Source organism: Erythrolamprus reginae, chromosome 5, assembly GCF_031021105.1.
Source record: "Erythrolamprus reginae isolate rEryReg1 chromosome 5, rEryReg1.hap1, whole genome shotgun sequence".
Lineage (NCBI taxonomy): Eukaryota > Metazoa > Chordata > Lepidosauria > Squamata > Dipsadidae > Erythrolamprus > Erythrolamprus reginae.
Genome location: NC_091954.1, coordinates 70610052 through 70626229, shown reverse-complemented (window position 1 = coordinate 70626229; position 16178 = coordinate 70610052). Strand labels below are relative to the sequence as shown.

At 37.0% G+C, this 16178-nt stretch overlaps 2 protein-coding genes across 4 annotated transcripts in view; one reads left to right on the top strand and one right to left on the bottom strand.

The window, feature by feature from the left end:
* The window catches only part of LIMS2 (LIM zinc finger domain containing 2), a 42885-nt gene that overhangs the window by 10825 nt on the left and 15882 nt on the right, over positions 1-16178 (bottom strand). For all 3 annotated transcript variants that reach the window (XM_070753068.1, XM_070753070.1, XM_070753069.1), the window contains exons 3-7: positions 12480-12639; positions 11211-11277; positions 8401-8521; positions 1795-1944; positions 1106-1256 (exon numbers count right to left, since the gene is read on the bottom strand). In XM_070753068.1, the coding sequence (XP_070609169.1) occupies positions 1106-1256; positions 1795-1944; positions 8401-8521; positions 11211-11277; positions 12480-12639 (649 nt within the window). The remainder of the gene's footprint in view (positions 1-1105; positions 1257-1794; positions 1945-8400; positions 8522-11210; positions 11278-12479; positions 12640-16178) is intronic.
* GPR17 (G protein-coupled receptor 17) lies at positions 4905-5986 on the top strand. Its single transcript, XM_070754035.1, has one exon. The coding sequence runs from the start codon at positions 4905-4907 to the stop codon at positions 5919-5921; it is 1017 nt and encodes a 338-aa protein (XP_070610136.1). The 3' UTR covers positions 5922-5986.

The window sequence follows — 16178 nt, the reverse complement described above, 5'->3', positions numbered from 1 at the left end:
CGGATGGGCAGGTGTTGAGCCTCTCGGTTGTGGCCTCTCCGCCCCCATCCCCCTGCCAGCCCACAAGGGGATGGGGAGTGTGCGCGCACGTGCAACATTCAGAATAAGAAAAACCTTCGTCATTCAAAAAAAGAAAAACTTTAGCCAGCCTTGCACTTTCGTCACTCCCCGCCCCCAACTCCAACGCCCGGCTCCATGTAAAATCTCGTGTGCTGCCGCGGGCTGGATAAATTGCCTCAGTGGGCCGCATCCGGCCCCTGGGCCTTAGTTTGGGGACTGCTGTGTTACACCATTTCAATGGGTTCTAGTTGCTTTTCAATCACATTTTAATCTGATACTTTATAAGGCTATGAAATATCTTGATATAATTTATGATATTATTTTTTTCCTGATTGTCCAATTCAGATTAACATTTGTACTTGGTGTACAATACTTATATTCAGGGCTGGGCTACTGCCCAGTCAGGGGGTAATGCAGTGGGGTAGCGAAAATGGAGCTCCACCCCAGAGTACCCAATTTGCACTGAAAGATGTTGAAAGAAAATGTAGGGCATCCTGCATAAGCCACGCCCACAGTGTGGTAGTAAAACATTTGGTAGCCCTTCACTGCTTATATTAAAAAACACAAAGAGGGATTCACTCACAGCCATCCAATCTAAAAATGTTGGAAACCATTTGCAGTTTTTATTGTAAGATTTCAGCAAGAGGATTTTTAAAAATAGTAACAACTCTGGTCTTTCAGATGTTTCTGAATTCTTCCTTCTCATATCCTTAATCGTGGATCATGCTGGGAACAATTCACAGAAACTGGGAGCTGTAGTTCAACACCACTTGGAAGGATACAATTTTCCTGACCTAATACATTAGTTAGTAAATTTATATTTTAAGGCAGAAAGCAATTTCATCTATTATTGTTGCACACATTGTTTATTATTTTTATATTTGAGACAAGAGAGGCTACAAATTTCACTAAATGCAAAATAAAGATTGATTTCATTATGTACGAAGAGCAGTGGCAATATCTATTAAATCAGGAAAACACACTGTATCAAAAACGGAAGGGCAATATTGATTTCCAGCAAGCAGCAGATTGGGGAAGCTCTCACCTCAACGTGCCATTGTTTTCCTAGAGCATTGACCACTCGACCCTCAATAGGCCGTCGACAAGCCCCACAGATTGGAATGCCCATCTTATCATGGCAGGGCAGGCAGTAGAGCTCTCCTTTCAGCTCCCTGGCATCAGCGGTCAATTCCTTCCTATACACAACATTAGTAATTAAGACTTTGGGATCAACATTTGTCACAGATAGTAATTATGTAATAGTCACTACATAATCTAAAACAGGCACTTATTTGACTTCTTGCCAAACATAAAAAGAGGAAAAGTTCTAAAATATAAATATACTCCTTAGTATATATACATTCTTCCACATACTTACACAGACAAATGTATTTTTCTTTTATGTACACTGAGAGCATATGCACCAAAGACAAATTCATTATGTGTCCAATTACACTTGGTCAATAAAGAATTCTATTCTATTCAACTTTGGAAGAATTCCTTTTAATAGTAGATTTTGTTTGTGATTTGTATTTTAGAAATCAGAAATAATTAACAATAGTAGGCCATTGTCCATTAAACCTCAGAAAGGTTTTCTATTGTAAAAGTTTATCGAATTAATTTTGTATTTTGGACACTTTATATATAGCTTTTTAATGGGTGATTCATGTTCCAAGGAGATCCAATTCAATAATGTATTATGTAAAAGGAGATTTATAACTATTTAGTACATACCCACAGTGGGTGCAGTTGAAATGATCAGGATGGTAGGAGTCGTTCCTGAACATAAGAGGCTGTTCATCAATTATCAGGTGACATTTCTGGCAAATATATTTGCCCAAACCTTTGGCTTTCTCACGATTATGGCAAGGCCGACAGAGGTGTCTAAAGTGTAGTTGGAAAGAGAAATGTTGAGAGGCATCATTCAAATAACGGTAATTTACAAACGAACTGATTGTTAGACTTCAGAGCTTCTGAACCTTAATGAAAACATTAATTCATAAACCATGTTTGGAGCTTGTGATTGCATGAATTACATTAACACTGAACTGGTTTAGGTAGATGATAGTATTTTTTTCTTCAGCAAATGGAATTTTTGTGCATCTACTTCTGGTTTTTAAAAAGTCAAGACATTTCAAACATACAAGGACACACAAATGCATTTACATTTAATTTTGCAGTTTTCCCTAAGTAGAATATGCTCTGTTTTGTTCATTTATGGGACTGAATGCACAGATAACATGAAAAGCTGCTGATCGATACAACTGTGCAAATACCAATTAGAAAAGAGCCAAGCAACTCAAATTAATGCCACAAAGTCTGCCAGGCTTCCTGAAAGATCCGAGCAAGGTCACTTGGCCTCTAGGTCATTATCAATAGAAGGAAGCTAATAATAAATCTCAGTTCCACCAGGCCACTGTGGATCTTGTGTTTCTTACAAGTCTCTAATAGAAAGCCCAGTCCGCATAAGTGGAAAGGAATGTTATTAGCACACTTGCTTCACAAGTCTTCTCTGCTCTTCCTCCCCAAAGCTGAAGATACTAAAACAAGAGCTACAGTTCGCACAAAGAAAGCAGACAGCGTCTCTTTATAAATGGGAGTATGCAGCTGTGTTGCTCTCAGGATAAAGGCATCAATTTTATTCCTCTCTGTGGAATGAAGTCTAATTATACAGGGCAAGACACAGAGACCCTACTGCAAGTGTCCTAAGAAGAATGCCCTCCCATTTTACTGAATAAGGGGCCTTCAGCCCTTTCCACTGATAAACCATTAGCAGCCCAGCTCATTTGGAAGCCCCTGTCTACTATCCTATAGATCCTTGTCCAGCGCAAAGCAAAGGGAGGTCTTAGAATCACAAAGCCGTTACTATGGTAGCCGTCCTTCTCACTCGCATTCCCACCATTATGGAATTGTCCCTTTCTGAAATGTCCTGTTGTGTCTGTAGCACTAGATTTCCCCTCCCCTTCTGCAATACTCTCCAAGGCCTCTAAGGCAGCCCGAGGACTCCAAAGGCACAGTGGAAAAGGCAGAGGTCCAAAGAAAGAGGCTTTAATGAGCAGGGGGAAACATTGGAATATTCATAAATGCAATAACAATTAGCAACTCCCTCCTCCAAGAGCTTAGCTGGAATTAAGAGTGTCTTTCACAACAGGCATGTTATCTCCCCTCCTCTTCTGTGAGCAAGATGATAAAGGACTATCACACCTAGCAGAGCTCTATATAGAGCAGCTCCCTTTTCACTGAACTTCCTACAGTCAACCCCTGATGGAACTTTTTACAGCTGTGTTCTTTTTCCTAAATTTGCTCGTGTTGTAAAGAGCTCAGAGATTTTCATCACAACTCGATTGGACTGCAAACAGACTGCAAGAGGTAAGAGTTTTGGTATCAGAGTGGGCAAGATTTATTAGCCTAGAAAATACAGCATCTCCTAAATTGTATTGGTGTTTCCAAACGAACAGTTTCTGTTACTACTGTTCAAAAGGTGCTGTCTATAATGATAAGAATATAGTTGGGTGTTCTACTTAATATTACTAGATGTATACATAATAGAAGACATTTATTCTTTAATTTTGATAATACTCATAAGAGCATAACTTTGGATGAATGAAAAAGGAAAAGCCTTGCTGTTCTAAGAAAATAGAAGTAGCTATGATTTCTATAATGTATTTTAAAGACTATTATTCCCTTAATAAAGTGAAGAATTGAATTGCAAAAGGCAATCTGCTGCATGACTAGAACTTGGGAATGTTTGTTCAAGCTTCATTAAGACATAAAGTAATACTACGTTTTTGCTATAGAGGAAATTCTTTTTTAAATCTTTTTTTCAATATCTGTGGTCTAGTTGCAAAATTAACACTTGCAATTAGATAGTATAAAGTGTTTTAGGTTCCACGTAATACTAGATCTAGATCCTAATAATGCTGAATTTTCCATTTATATTATTTCTATGCTTTTCATTATTATTATTATTATTATTATTATTATTATTTATTAGATTTGTATGCATAATGTATCTATTATGTCTAAAGAGATAGGATAAGATTAACCATGGGAACAGAAATTTTTAGCATTTATATTGCTTTAATTTACAAAGATTTCTCGACAAAGATTTATCTACAAAGCACTTTGAATCAAGCAAATGGTATCTATCTACCTACCTACCTACCTACCTACCTATCCATCCCACTTCTGTGGAACTTCAAGTGAAGGTACATATGTGTGTGTTTGTGTGTGTGTGTGTGATTTTCTGTTGAGTGCCTTACAAGGCAGAGCCCCATGTTCAAATCCCAGTAAGGGTGTGGCTACCTGATGAAGGCAAATAAGCCCGAAATACATCTATAATAGTTTCCTTTGATTATCAGCAAAAATATGTTACATAGTGTGTGTTTGTGTGTGTGTACCTTCACTTGAAGTGAATACATATACCTATATTATGTACAGGGATAATTAGGCTTGTGACTAATTACAAGTAGGGCAATTAATTGAAATATGGCTAACCAAAAAATTTAAAACAGAACACCTTCTCCGAGAATTGTACCTAATTTTCACACATGGTTTATAAAAAGAATAGCCAGGCTTCATGTGCTCATCCATATATAATGTGTTTGTTTATATTATCTCATTCTAGAGGATCTCCTGATGATTTGGAGGCAGCTTTTTCAAAACTCTGGGAAGGGAGTTATCAGACAAAACCTAATCAATATCCAATAGCAAGGGAAAAAATCAGGAGGTTTTGCTAGTTCATATAATAAATAATAAAACACAGATTTCTTGGTATTGTAACATTTTCATCCAAGTTGATTTATTTGGTATTTCAGGCTCACATTGAAGACCAGTTGTGAGGAATGAACAGCCAAGCAGACTCTTCAGGCCTGTTATTCAACATTTCCCTGTCAAATTCAGAGCAATGTGGCAAAGAGAGTCACATGGAAAACATCCTTTTTGCTATTTTCTACCTTCTCGATTTCATCCTAGCCTTTTTGGGCAATGTTCTGGCGCTCTGGCTCTTCATTCGGGACCAAAAATCAGATACCCCTGCCAACGTCTTCCTGATGCATCTTGCTGTAGCCGATCTGTGTTTTGTGCTCATCTTACCAACTCGGTTGGTCTACCACTTTTCAGGCAATCACTGGCCATTTGGAGAGCTCCCTTGCCGACTCACAGGGTTTCTTTTCTACCTCAACATGTATGCGAGCATCTACTTCCTCATGTGCATCAGCATAGATCGCTTCTTAGCTATCGTGCATCCCGTGAAATCCCTCAAACTCCGCAGGTCACTCTATGCTCATTTGACCTGTGCCTTCCTGTGGGTTATTGTTGCCGTGGCCATGGCACCTCTTTTGATCAGTGTGCAGACAGTTGAGATGAATAATACCACCGTCTGCCTCCAACTCTACAGAGAGAAAGCATCACGGCACGCTCTTGTCTCTCTGGCTGTTGCGTTCACTTTTCCATTTTTTACTACAGTAACCTGCTATTTACTGATCATACAAAGCCTGAAGAAGGGGCACCGCATTGAAAATCATCTAAAGGAAAAAGCCATCAAAATGATAATCATGGTTCTTACAATCTTCTTGGTCTGCTTTGTGCCCTATCATGTCAACCGCTACATTTATATCCTCAATTATGATGGTGTGAAGACTTCTTGTGCCATGCAGAGGATCCTGGCACTTGGCAATCGCATTACTTCCTGCCTCACCAGCTTAAATGGTGCCCTAGATCCTGTCATGTATTTTTTTGTCGCTGAAAAGTTTCAAGAGGCCTTGTGTGGTTTGTTTTGCCCCAAAAGAGTTGCAAGATTACCTTCAAGTTATGATGGGAAAACAAACGACAGCTCTTTAAGTGCTAAATCTGAACTTTAGATTCCTGAAAACAAAATCCTTCCTTAACAAAGGTTTTCTGTGCGGTACCATTTGAACTCCTAGAAAGTAGAACTGCTTTCCTACAAAAACAGAAGCTCTGTACTTAATTGTTAAGGAAACAAAGCATATACAACAATCCTAACTGGGAAGGAGTAGTGAGATGGTAGATGGTGGCATTTTGAAAGCCCTGCTATTGGCCAGGATGGATAGTATCTCCTTTTTTTTTTGCCTTCTCTCTAGCATTTTTAATTTTGGGGGATGGGTGAGAGATAATAGTTACAAAGTCTATCAGGACACATAATTCTTTTGATTTCCTAGAATACTTCTTTGAATGTTACTATCACTGAAAATATTGCCAATAACATTTTTCATAAGCATCTTTGGATGTACAGACAATTAAGAGGCAACTTTACCTGATCATAACCATTTCAAGAATGAGATTAGGTTGTGTGAAGTTATCAATCTTGTGATAACTTTTGCATAGCAAATAGCACCAAGTAATAATTCCATTAGGATATAAATTGAAATTTCAGTGAACAAAAGTTTAGTAATTTCTCCAGAAAATAAATGTTCATAAGTGACGAAAGAATTGACCATTTAAAATATTAAAGCAGTGAATAGAAAAGTTTTAGCAATATCCAAGAGCTGTCCAATCCTACTTTCTGCAGCCTGCAATATAACAAGGAATTCAGCCCCAAAGCTGTTTAACATTGATATCTACAATACAAACTTTTGAGAGGTTTATGAATATGGGATTTAGTTTTAAACCATCTTTATAATTCTCCCACCATAGTTGTAGAAGAATACAAAAACTGCTAATGCTTTTTATTATACCTCAAGATGAATAAATTACAAACATCACATTTGAACAAAGTGTTCCTTTTAATTACAGATTTGGCTGTAGATACCATTTTCAATAGCAGAGTGCACAAATTCAGGGGTGGGCTACTGCCTAGACAGGACGGGACGATGCAGTGGGGTAGTGAAAATGGAGCTCCACCACAGAGCACCCAATTTGCACTGAAAGATGTTGAACGAAAATGCAGAGTGTCCTGCATAAGCCACGCCCACAGTGTGGTAGTAAAATTTCTGGTAGCCCTTTACTGCACAAACCACAATTTCTCTTATATGCATTTTTTTTAATATGACTGAATATAGTTAATGAATTCTTAAAGAGCTTGCTACAAATCATTAACTTAATTCACTTTAATAATGCAAGATGTAAGTCCAGTTGGGCACTTAGCCCTATTTAATGTAGACTGAATCTACCATAGTGTCTTGGAACAATGATGATTTGAAGCTGGAGCAACTGAGCTTGTACAGCTACCTGCTTTATTTTGCCAAAATAACTTTGCTGCAGTTCTATCACAAGACGTTTGTATTATTATGTTTATTATCTTTCGACACGAGCTGCAGTGGCACAGTGGTTAAAGTGCAGGCTGCTTCTGCTGCCTGCAATTTGGCAGTTCAATTCTCACCTGGCTGTTGACTCAGCCTTCCATCTTTCTAAAGTGGCAAAAATAAAGACCCAAATTGTTGGGGGCAATATGCTGACTCTGTAAACTGCTTCAAGTAATGTAAAGCACTGTTAAGTGCTGTATGAATCTAAATGCTATTGCTATTGCTACTTTTCAGATCCTAGTCAACTTTTTACTGTGCATCTTATAAGGTTTGATGTTTTCCAGTATGTTTAGAACATATATACATACAAGCTAAATGTTTAGCTAAAACAGTGTAAATTACTGCCATTTGCCTTTTAGCACTTCAGTTCTGTTTTCTAAATTGAAGTATGCTATGATCACAAATACCTAATATCTACTAAAGGAAAGGCGCAAGGACTGCCTTTAATTTTTCTAAAAAATATTTTTAGTGTTCTAAACTTTATTAGACAATATGATAGAAGAAATATAAAACATAAAGATAGGTTCAGAGAATTCACAAACAAATAAAAATGTTTAATTTCCAATAATTATCTTCATTAAGGGAAATTATATAAATGCTAAGAATAGGCTAGAAAATTGAAAGCTGCTGCATGCATTTTGAAGTTATTCTATTTTTTTCCAAATGATTTTTTAAAATTTACTTTCTTTGTGCTCACATTTGTACTTAAAATATATATTTTAAAACTGTTATATTTCTTACGTAACTGGAAATACATTCAAAAGCAGAATAAAGCAATTTTGTTTATACTGATGCAGAATTCTGTTTATCCACCAAACTGTTGGTAAGTATTATCCATCTTAATATAACTGTATTTATAAAGATGCTTAGCTACTTCCTGGTGTTTTATGTAAAAGAATTACCATTTTAAGAACGGCTGCCAATACAATCTCCAGACTTTGTAGAGACATTATGTTCCTTTCTACAACTTGTCACTGGCTTATACAATGCATTCAACTTCACATTTAGTTTCTATGCCTATCTCTGCTAACATTTTAACATATAAAATGCAGATACAGTTCTATCTATCTATTCTTACCTGCCAGCGTTCTTCACAAAACCCAAATCAGCAAGAACTATATCACAGAGTTCACAACGAAAACATTCAGGATGCCAATTATTGTTCATTGCTTTGATGACTCGGCCAATGATGAATTCACCTTGAAACAGAAAAACCACACTTTATAACCTTAATTTATTTCAGAAGACTCCCTGGTCCTTAAAATTCCATAGTCCTAGTTTGATAGCAAATTTTTAAAAACATATTTTGTAGTCTGCTTTATTACAGTATCGAAAAACCTAAGACTACATCTAACTTGCAAATCCAGGTTTGTTAGAGGCAGAACTAAGACTATGTACAGTATTAGTAGTATCAAAAAATTAAAATTGTTCTTTTTTTAAAAAGAACAATTTTTCATGTAAGATTTTTGTTCTTACCTCTGACCAGTGGAGTCATAAATAAATTATAATATTTTTATAAGGCAGCATACAAATTTAATAAATAATAATAATAATAAATATAATACTATGAGTGGATATAGCATTGCTTCCAGCTGTAGGGATTCAGCTCCAGCGATCTCAGAGGCTGATGTCTTAGAAGAACTTGAACGATTAAAGACAAATAAGGCAATGGGTCCAGATGGCATCCACCCCAGAGTTCTTAAAGAACTCAGATATGTGATTGCCTCCCCTCTGACTGATTTTTTAACCAATCCCTTTTAACAGAATATGCTCCTGATGATTGGAGAATGGCCAATGTTGTGCCTATCCACAAGAAGGGCAGTAGAGAAGAAGCTAGTAGCTACAGGCCAGTTAGCTTGACATCAGTTATAGTTAAAATGATGGAGATTCTACTCAAAAAGAGGACAAATCAGCACCTAAAAACCAATAACTTATTGGACCCAAACCAGCATGGCTTTACTGAGGGCTAATCATGTCAGACTAATCTCATTGATTTCTTTGAGTATGTCGCAAAGGTATTGGATGAAGGTGGTGCCGTGAATATTGCCTATCTGGACTTCAGCAAAGCCTTTGATACGGTTCCACATAAAAAGCTGATAGATAAGTTAGTGAAGATTGGACTTAATCCCTGGATAGTTCAGTGAATTTGCAGCTGGCTGAAGCGTAGATATAAGAAGGTTGTTGTTAATGGCAAGTATTCTGAGCAGAGCCTGGTTACAAGCGGTGTGCCACAAGGGTCTGTTCTGGGTCCTATTCTTTTTAATATCTTTGTGAATGTCATAAAGGAAGGTTTGGTAGGGAAGGTTTGCCTATTTGCTGAGGACTCTAAAGTGTGCAATAGGGTTGATATTCCTGGAGGCGTCTGTAATATGGCAAATGATTTAGCTTTACTAGATAAGTGGTCAAAGCAATGGAAACTGCAGTTTAATGTTTCCAAATGTAAAATAATGCACTTGGGCAAAAGGAATCCTCAATCTGAGTATTGTATTGGCAGTTCTATGCTAGCAAAAACTTCATAAGAAAAGGATTTAGGGATAGTGATTTCTGACAGTCCCAAAATGGGTGAACAATGCAGTCAGTCATGTGGTAGGGAAAGCAAGTATAATGCTTGGTTGCATAGCTAGAGGTATAACAAGCAGGAAGAGGGAGATTGTGATCCCGCTGTAAAGAGCGCTGATGAGACCACATTTGGAATACTGTGTTCAGTTCTGGAGGTCTCACCTACAAAAATATATTGATAAAATGGAACGGGTCCAAAGACGGGCTACAAAAATGGTGGAAGGTCTTAAGCATAAAACTCATCAGGAGAGACTTAATGAACTCAATCGGTATAGTCTGGAGCAGTGTTTTTCAACCAGTGTGCCGTGGCACACTAGTGTGCCGCGAGACATGGTCAGGTGTGCCACGAAGCTCAGAGAGAGAAAGAAAACAAGAGAGGGAAAAAAAGAGAGAGAGAGAAAGAGAGAAAGAAAGAGCAAGAGAGAGAGAAAGAAAGCAAGAGAAAGAGAAAGAAAACGAGAGAAAGAAAGAGAGAGAGAGAAAGCAAGAGAGAAAAAGAAAGCAAGAGAGAGAGAAAGAGAACAAGAGAGAAAGAAAGCGAGAGAGAGCAAGAGAAAAAGAAAGAAAGAAAGAGATAGAGAGAGAGAGAGGGAGGGAAGGTGGGAGAGAGAAAGACATAGAGGGAGGTAGGGAGGGAGAGAGAAAGAGAGCAAAAAAGAGGAAAGAAGGAAGAGAGAAAGAAAGAGGGATGGGGAGAGAGAGAAAAAAAGAGGAAGGGAGAGAAAGAGGGAGGGAGAGAGAAAAAGAGTGAAAGGGAGGAAGAGAGAGAGAGATTGTGCCCCATGGTTTTGTAAATGTAAAAAATGTGCCGCGGCTCAAAAAAGGTTGAAAATCACTGGTCTGGAGGACTGAAGGGAAAGGGGGGACATGATCGAAACATTTAATGTTAAAGGGTTAAATAAGGTTCGGGAGTGTTTTTAATAGGAAAGTGAACAAAAGAACAAGGGGGCACGATCTGAGATTAATTGGGGGAAAGATTAGAAGTAACGTGAGAAAATATTATTTTACTGAAAGAGTAGTATATGCTTGGAACAAATTTCTAAGAGACCTGGTTGGTAAATCCACAGTAACTGAATTTAAACATGCCTAGGATAAACATATATACATCCTAAGATAAAATACAGGAAATAGTATAAGGGCAGACTAGATGGACCATGAGGTCGTTTTCTGCCGTCAATATTCTATGTTTCTATGTTTCTGTTTTTAATTTGCTCTCTACTACCTCTCCTTAAGAAGTTAGTTATAAAACACCCAGGATCTCAGATGGTTTACAAACATTGTTAATAAACAGACAAAATTAGATTTGAATCCTTTATGTAGAAATCTTACCACATTCCCCACAGCATGGTGCAAATAGCATCTGGAAGTCATGCTCACAATATTTTCTCCCTTCAAACTGAAAGAAATATGCAGAAAAACATATCTTAATAAAACATTCACCATACAAAGAACTGTAGTGTGCAGACACAAAGCAATAGTATTCCCTCATCAATATCTGGGAGATCTTGCATCACTGATTCTTACTTTTGGGAAACTCATTGCAAAACATCAACCCACCTTCAAATCATAATAGTTATTATACTTGTAATATTAATTATATATTTTGTAATAGCACTCTTATTTTGCTAGTTATTCTCTCTGATTTTAAATATGCCTTTTTACTGACTATAAAGAGATTTGCTTTTAATGCACAAGATATAATAATTCATGATCTTCTGATGTTGTTTTGCCTTGCATTTTTATTAAATGAAGTGAAATATCAAAGACAAAGGGAGACATAATTGGGCCTATTTCTTTTAGCATTATTTTTTCCTTCCATCTGTTTCACTATTATGGCTCTTAATATTAACTAACTACAGTGTAATGTTATGTTTAAACTTGGATAAACTATGATTACTCTTAACTATGGCTAACTAAAACATGTAGGCTTTCATGTTTGGTTTATAACATTGGTTTACATGCATCCCAGAAAAAAGTAATCATTTTTTAATGCCTGGATGTGTGATCTTCAATTAATGCTCACAGAAATGAGAGCTTCCAATATCACCTTTGTGCCAGGGGATATGAAAGGAGTTCAGGGTCTCAAGATAATACACATAGCTCCAAACTATAATTTAGCACTGTCTTAAATCATACTGACTAGACATTTTTTGAGTTCTAACTCCAATATTTCTCCAAGATTCTAAGCTGAAGAAATCTGGTTAGCATGGTACCTGTACTAATGACTTCTGAACTCTTCTAACCGTAGCAATTTGTCTAAGAAAGTGAGACACTGCTGAATGGATGATATTAAAAATTACATAGGGGAGAAAAGAGAAATGGAACACTGAAATTAGAACTCAGGCAATTGTATGTTCAGTTATGCTCAGTGATGGGCTACCAAAATTTTTACTGCCACACTGTGGGTGTGGTTTATGCATTTTGTTTCAACATCTTTCATTGCAAATTGGGTGCTCTGCGGTTGAGCTCCAAATTTTGCTACCGGAACTGCATTTCTGACCATTCCCATAGGAGCCCATCACTGGTTATGCTTCTCAGTCAAGGAAGGGAAAAAAAACTAAGTTACGTTCCCAACTATTAAAAGTATAATAATCTCACATCATAGAAGAGGCCATCTGGAAATTGACGAAAGCACTGAGCACAGACAAAGCAGTTTTCATGATACAGTTCTCCATTGCTGTTTACAATACGTTCAGTTGGATCAAAACGGGATCGACAGCGTTCACATACAGCATTTGCAAGGGCATCTGACATATTACTGAGAAGAGAAAGAGAAAAATGAAAAATACTTCTAAATACAAAATTTAGTTACAGCAATAAAAAATAAAAACTGATTTTATATCTTTTTTTAGATTCAAGAAAAGTAGAGGTGCCAATTATAAAAATAATCAGAAGTAAAGTGACCAGATTTTTACCCTGGTAAAGAGGGAATAGAATAAAAATAGAATAGAAAATAGAATAGACTATATTAACCTAGACTAAACTAAAATAACTTTATCTGAATAACTTTGTCAGCCAAAATGGTGCCTAGATAGCTTCCTTCAGCACTTTTGGCAATCATAGTGCTTCAGGAAGCTATCCAGGCTGAAAATGGGCCATAAGGGGGACATGGGCACCCACTCCCCCCAAATCTCTTTTTGGCTGCCAGAGGCACCACGGGCCAGTCTTTGCTATTTCTAAGCAGGCCCTGCAGGCCATATTTAAACACCCTGTGTGCTAGATCTGGCCCATGGGCCTTGAGTTTGACACCCCTGCTTTAGAATAAAGTACAGTATACCAGTATTAGAAACACTATGGATATATTCTATTGATGTTTTAAACTTCTATGCTAACTGTTCAAAGCAAGGACTGCCAAAATACTAGAAGAGTGTTAATAAATAAAAATGGGAGATAGAGCTTGCCATTAAACAAATGTCATTTCCAAATAAGTACTATATGGAAAACTAAATGCTAATGGATTACAAGAATAGAAGTTTGAATTTCCATGAGAGAGAAAAAACCATGATCTGCATCTAGCCAGAGGTTATGCCTTTTGTTACTTCTGACCTTACAAGCATTTACAAGCATTTCTGCATTTTCTCATCCATCCCACATAGCCACCTACTTGCAAAGTGCTAAAAATGTCAAATAGTAAAAGATTTCTTTGATTAGAACAGCAGCAAGCTTTTGTAACTTATATTAGGAATTATGAAACATAAGATAGGAGTTAGACATCTTCCAACAAAATTAGACTCAGGGCGGCTTACAACATGTTAGCAACAGCAATAGCACTTTTTAACAGAGCCAGCATATTGTCCCCACAATCCGGGTCCTCATTTTACCCATCTCGGAAGGATGAAAGGCTGAGTCAACCTTGAGCCGGTGATGAGATTTGATATTTTATTAAAAATAAATATCAAATCACACAACCTGCTGCACTCCTATACATCAAAAACATTGCACCAACAATAAACAGACTGCCCGAAACCATATGGTATCACAGTAACATCCAAATCAATGAAAGCCCTTCAAAATATCTTAAGCAAACCAAAATGACCCAGTAACCCAAAAAGCAAAAAACAGGAGTCATCTATTTATTTATTTTATTTATTTATTCGACTTCTAATCCAATCCCGAAGGACTCAGGACAGCTTACAAATAATATAAATACAATACAAAAATATATAAGTAATAAAAAAGAAGTCAAATATAATCTCTAAAACTAACCCCATGATAAAAACCCATGTATATAAAAAAGAGGCAAATCTTAAATCATTGTACAACATACAATGCAAGGACAGCATGGAAGAAGATCAGCAGGGCTCATTCACAAACTACGGTAGCTTTTAGAAGACATGATTTAAAAAAACCCTCCTTAATTTCACAACATGTGGATTCAGTCATAATTTCAACTGGAAAACTATTAGCATCTTTTAGATTAAGCCAAATCTCAAAATGCTATGGAATTCCTGGAAATTTGGCATTCAGACAAATCAGCCATCAATAGACACATAAAGCTAAATCACATTTACACACCTTTCAAAATAAACAATACAATTTAAGAAACAAATAAGACTATATATAACCCTTCAGCAGTCAACATTCATATAAATTGGGATCAGTACTAGACAAATAATCAGGCAGAGAACAATATTCTAGTCAAAGAGAAAATTACATTCCCACCTATGTAGATATAAACAAGCAGCAGATGTACAGTAGATATAAACAGGAAACCTATGGGATATAAACACAACCTATGGGATATTACCTACATAGGTAATTAAATATCTACAGGTAAATAACTAAGCTCAGAGAGTACCAAGAAATCTAATACTGGGCCCAAGGATGGGCAGCAGGCAGGACGGAGTGGAATGCAGTTCCACCGGCAGAAATGAAGCTGTGTGCCCAGCTTTAGCTGATCATCCCCCCTCCCATCCTCCTCCTCGGAAAGCAGCAGGGAGACTAGCAGCAACAGGTGTTATGGGGGGGGGATTTCCTCCCCATTTTTCTCAACAGCTGATCGGCACCCGTTTGCCTAGCTACCCAGCCAGAGGGAGGGGGCGACCCAGGAAGGAGAGCATGGGAACCACAAAGCAAATTGTCACCCATTTCTGTCATATTTACCATAGGTTCATCATCATGAGATTAGATGGATGCAATGGAGACACTCTGTGTGGGAGAAATTGGGTGCTAAAGAGATTCCCACTGCTTTCTTCCCTATCCTTCAACTGGAGGAAGTACTGATTGGCTTGGATTTTCAACAGCTGTAGCAAGGACAATAATAGATCACCTCAAGGGTGATTCTAGAGTCTGGGTAATATTTAAGAGAATGAAAATCACTACATACAAGTATGCTATCTTACATTGAATGTAACTAGGTAAGGAGAACCTAGTTGTGACCCTTAGAGAATTGGGATAATCTCACAATAGTGACTTAGCAAGTACATCTTAATTTGTGGCTTTCCTTGAGGTTGCAGATTATTCACAGGCTGCAACTGGTTCAGAATTCTGCAAGCCGATCTCTGATGAGAGGAAGTAGGTTTGTTTATGCTATATATGTGACAGAATTGCATGCCAAGAGATCAATGACCAGAATCCAAGATATGGGAAGGCTCCTCTACAGTTTAAGTAGAAGACAGATACTTAGTAAGCATATTTTTTCATCTTTGTATAATGAGAGGAATCAGCCAACATTTTATTTCCATAAAATGTTGTTATATGAGCTCCTTTTAAGGATATTCTAGTGTAATAAGTATTAACTATAGTTCCAATGCATCAAATCCTTCTGGACTAAAGTTACATCAAAATTTAAACCAAACCAAACCAAATCAAATTTAAAGAAAAATACTATAAACAGATCAAAATAATAAAAATAAAAGTCAAATTAAAATTAAAATGTAAAACTATTAAGTATCATTAAAAGAGACTGAAAGCAGGGATTTATAGCTTCCTTGAACCCCTCTTAAGGGAATAGACTCTTGACACATAGATGGACTGCTTTTTACCTGTAACTCATGAGCAATGATAGAAAAAGTTTATTCCTAAACCATGACTGGGTAAGCTGGAGGCACCCAAAATAGATATCTCTGATTATCTTAATTTTGGGAGTTTATAGAGAAAGGAATTGTTTCAAACAACTCAAATTTAAAGTATTTGGAATTTTAAACTGATAACTATACTTTGTCTGGAAGACAAACCCATTCCTTTAGGAGAAATAATTGTAAGAATAGATACAAGTATGCATTTTGATAACAACCATTATCCAAATTCCTAATGACCTCATTTATGCGTCCCATTGGGATTGGGTGGCATAGAAGT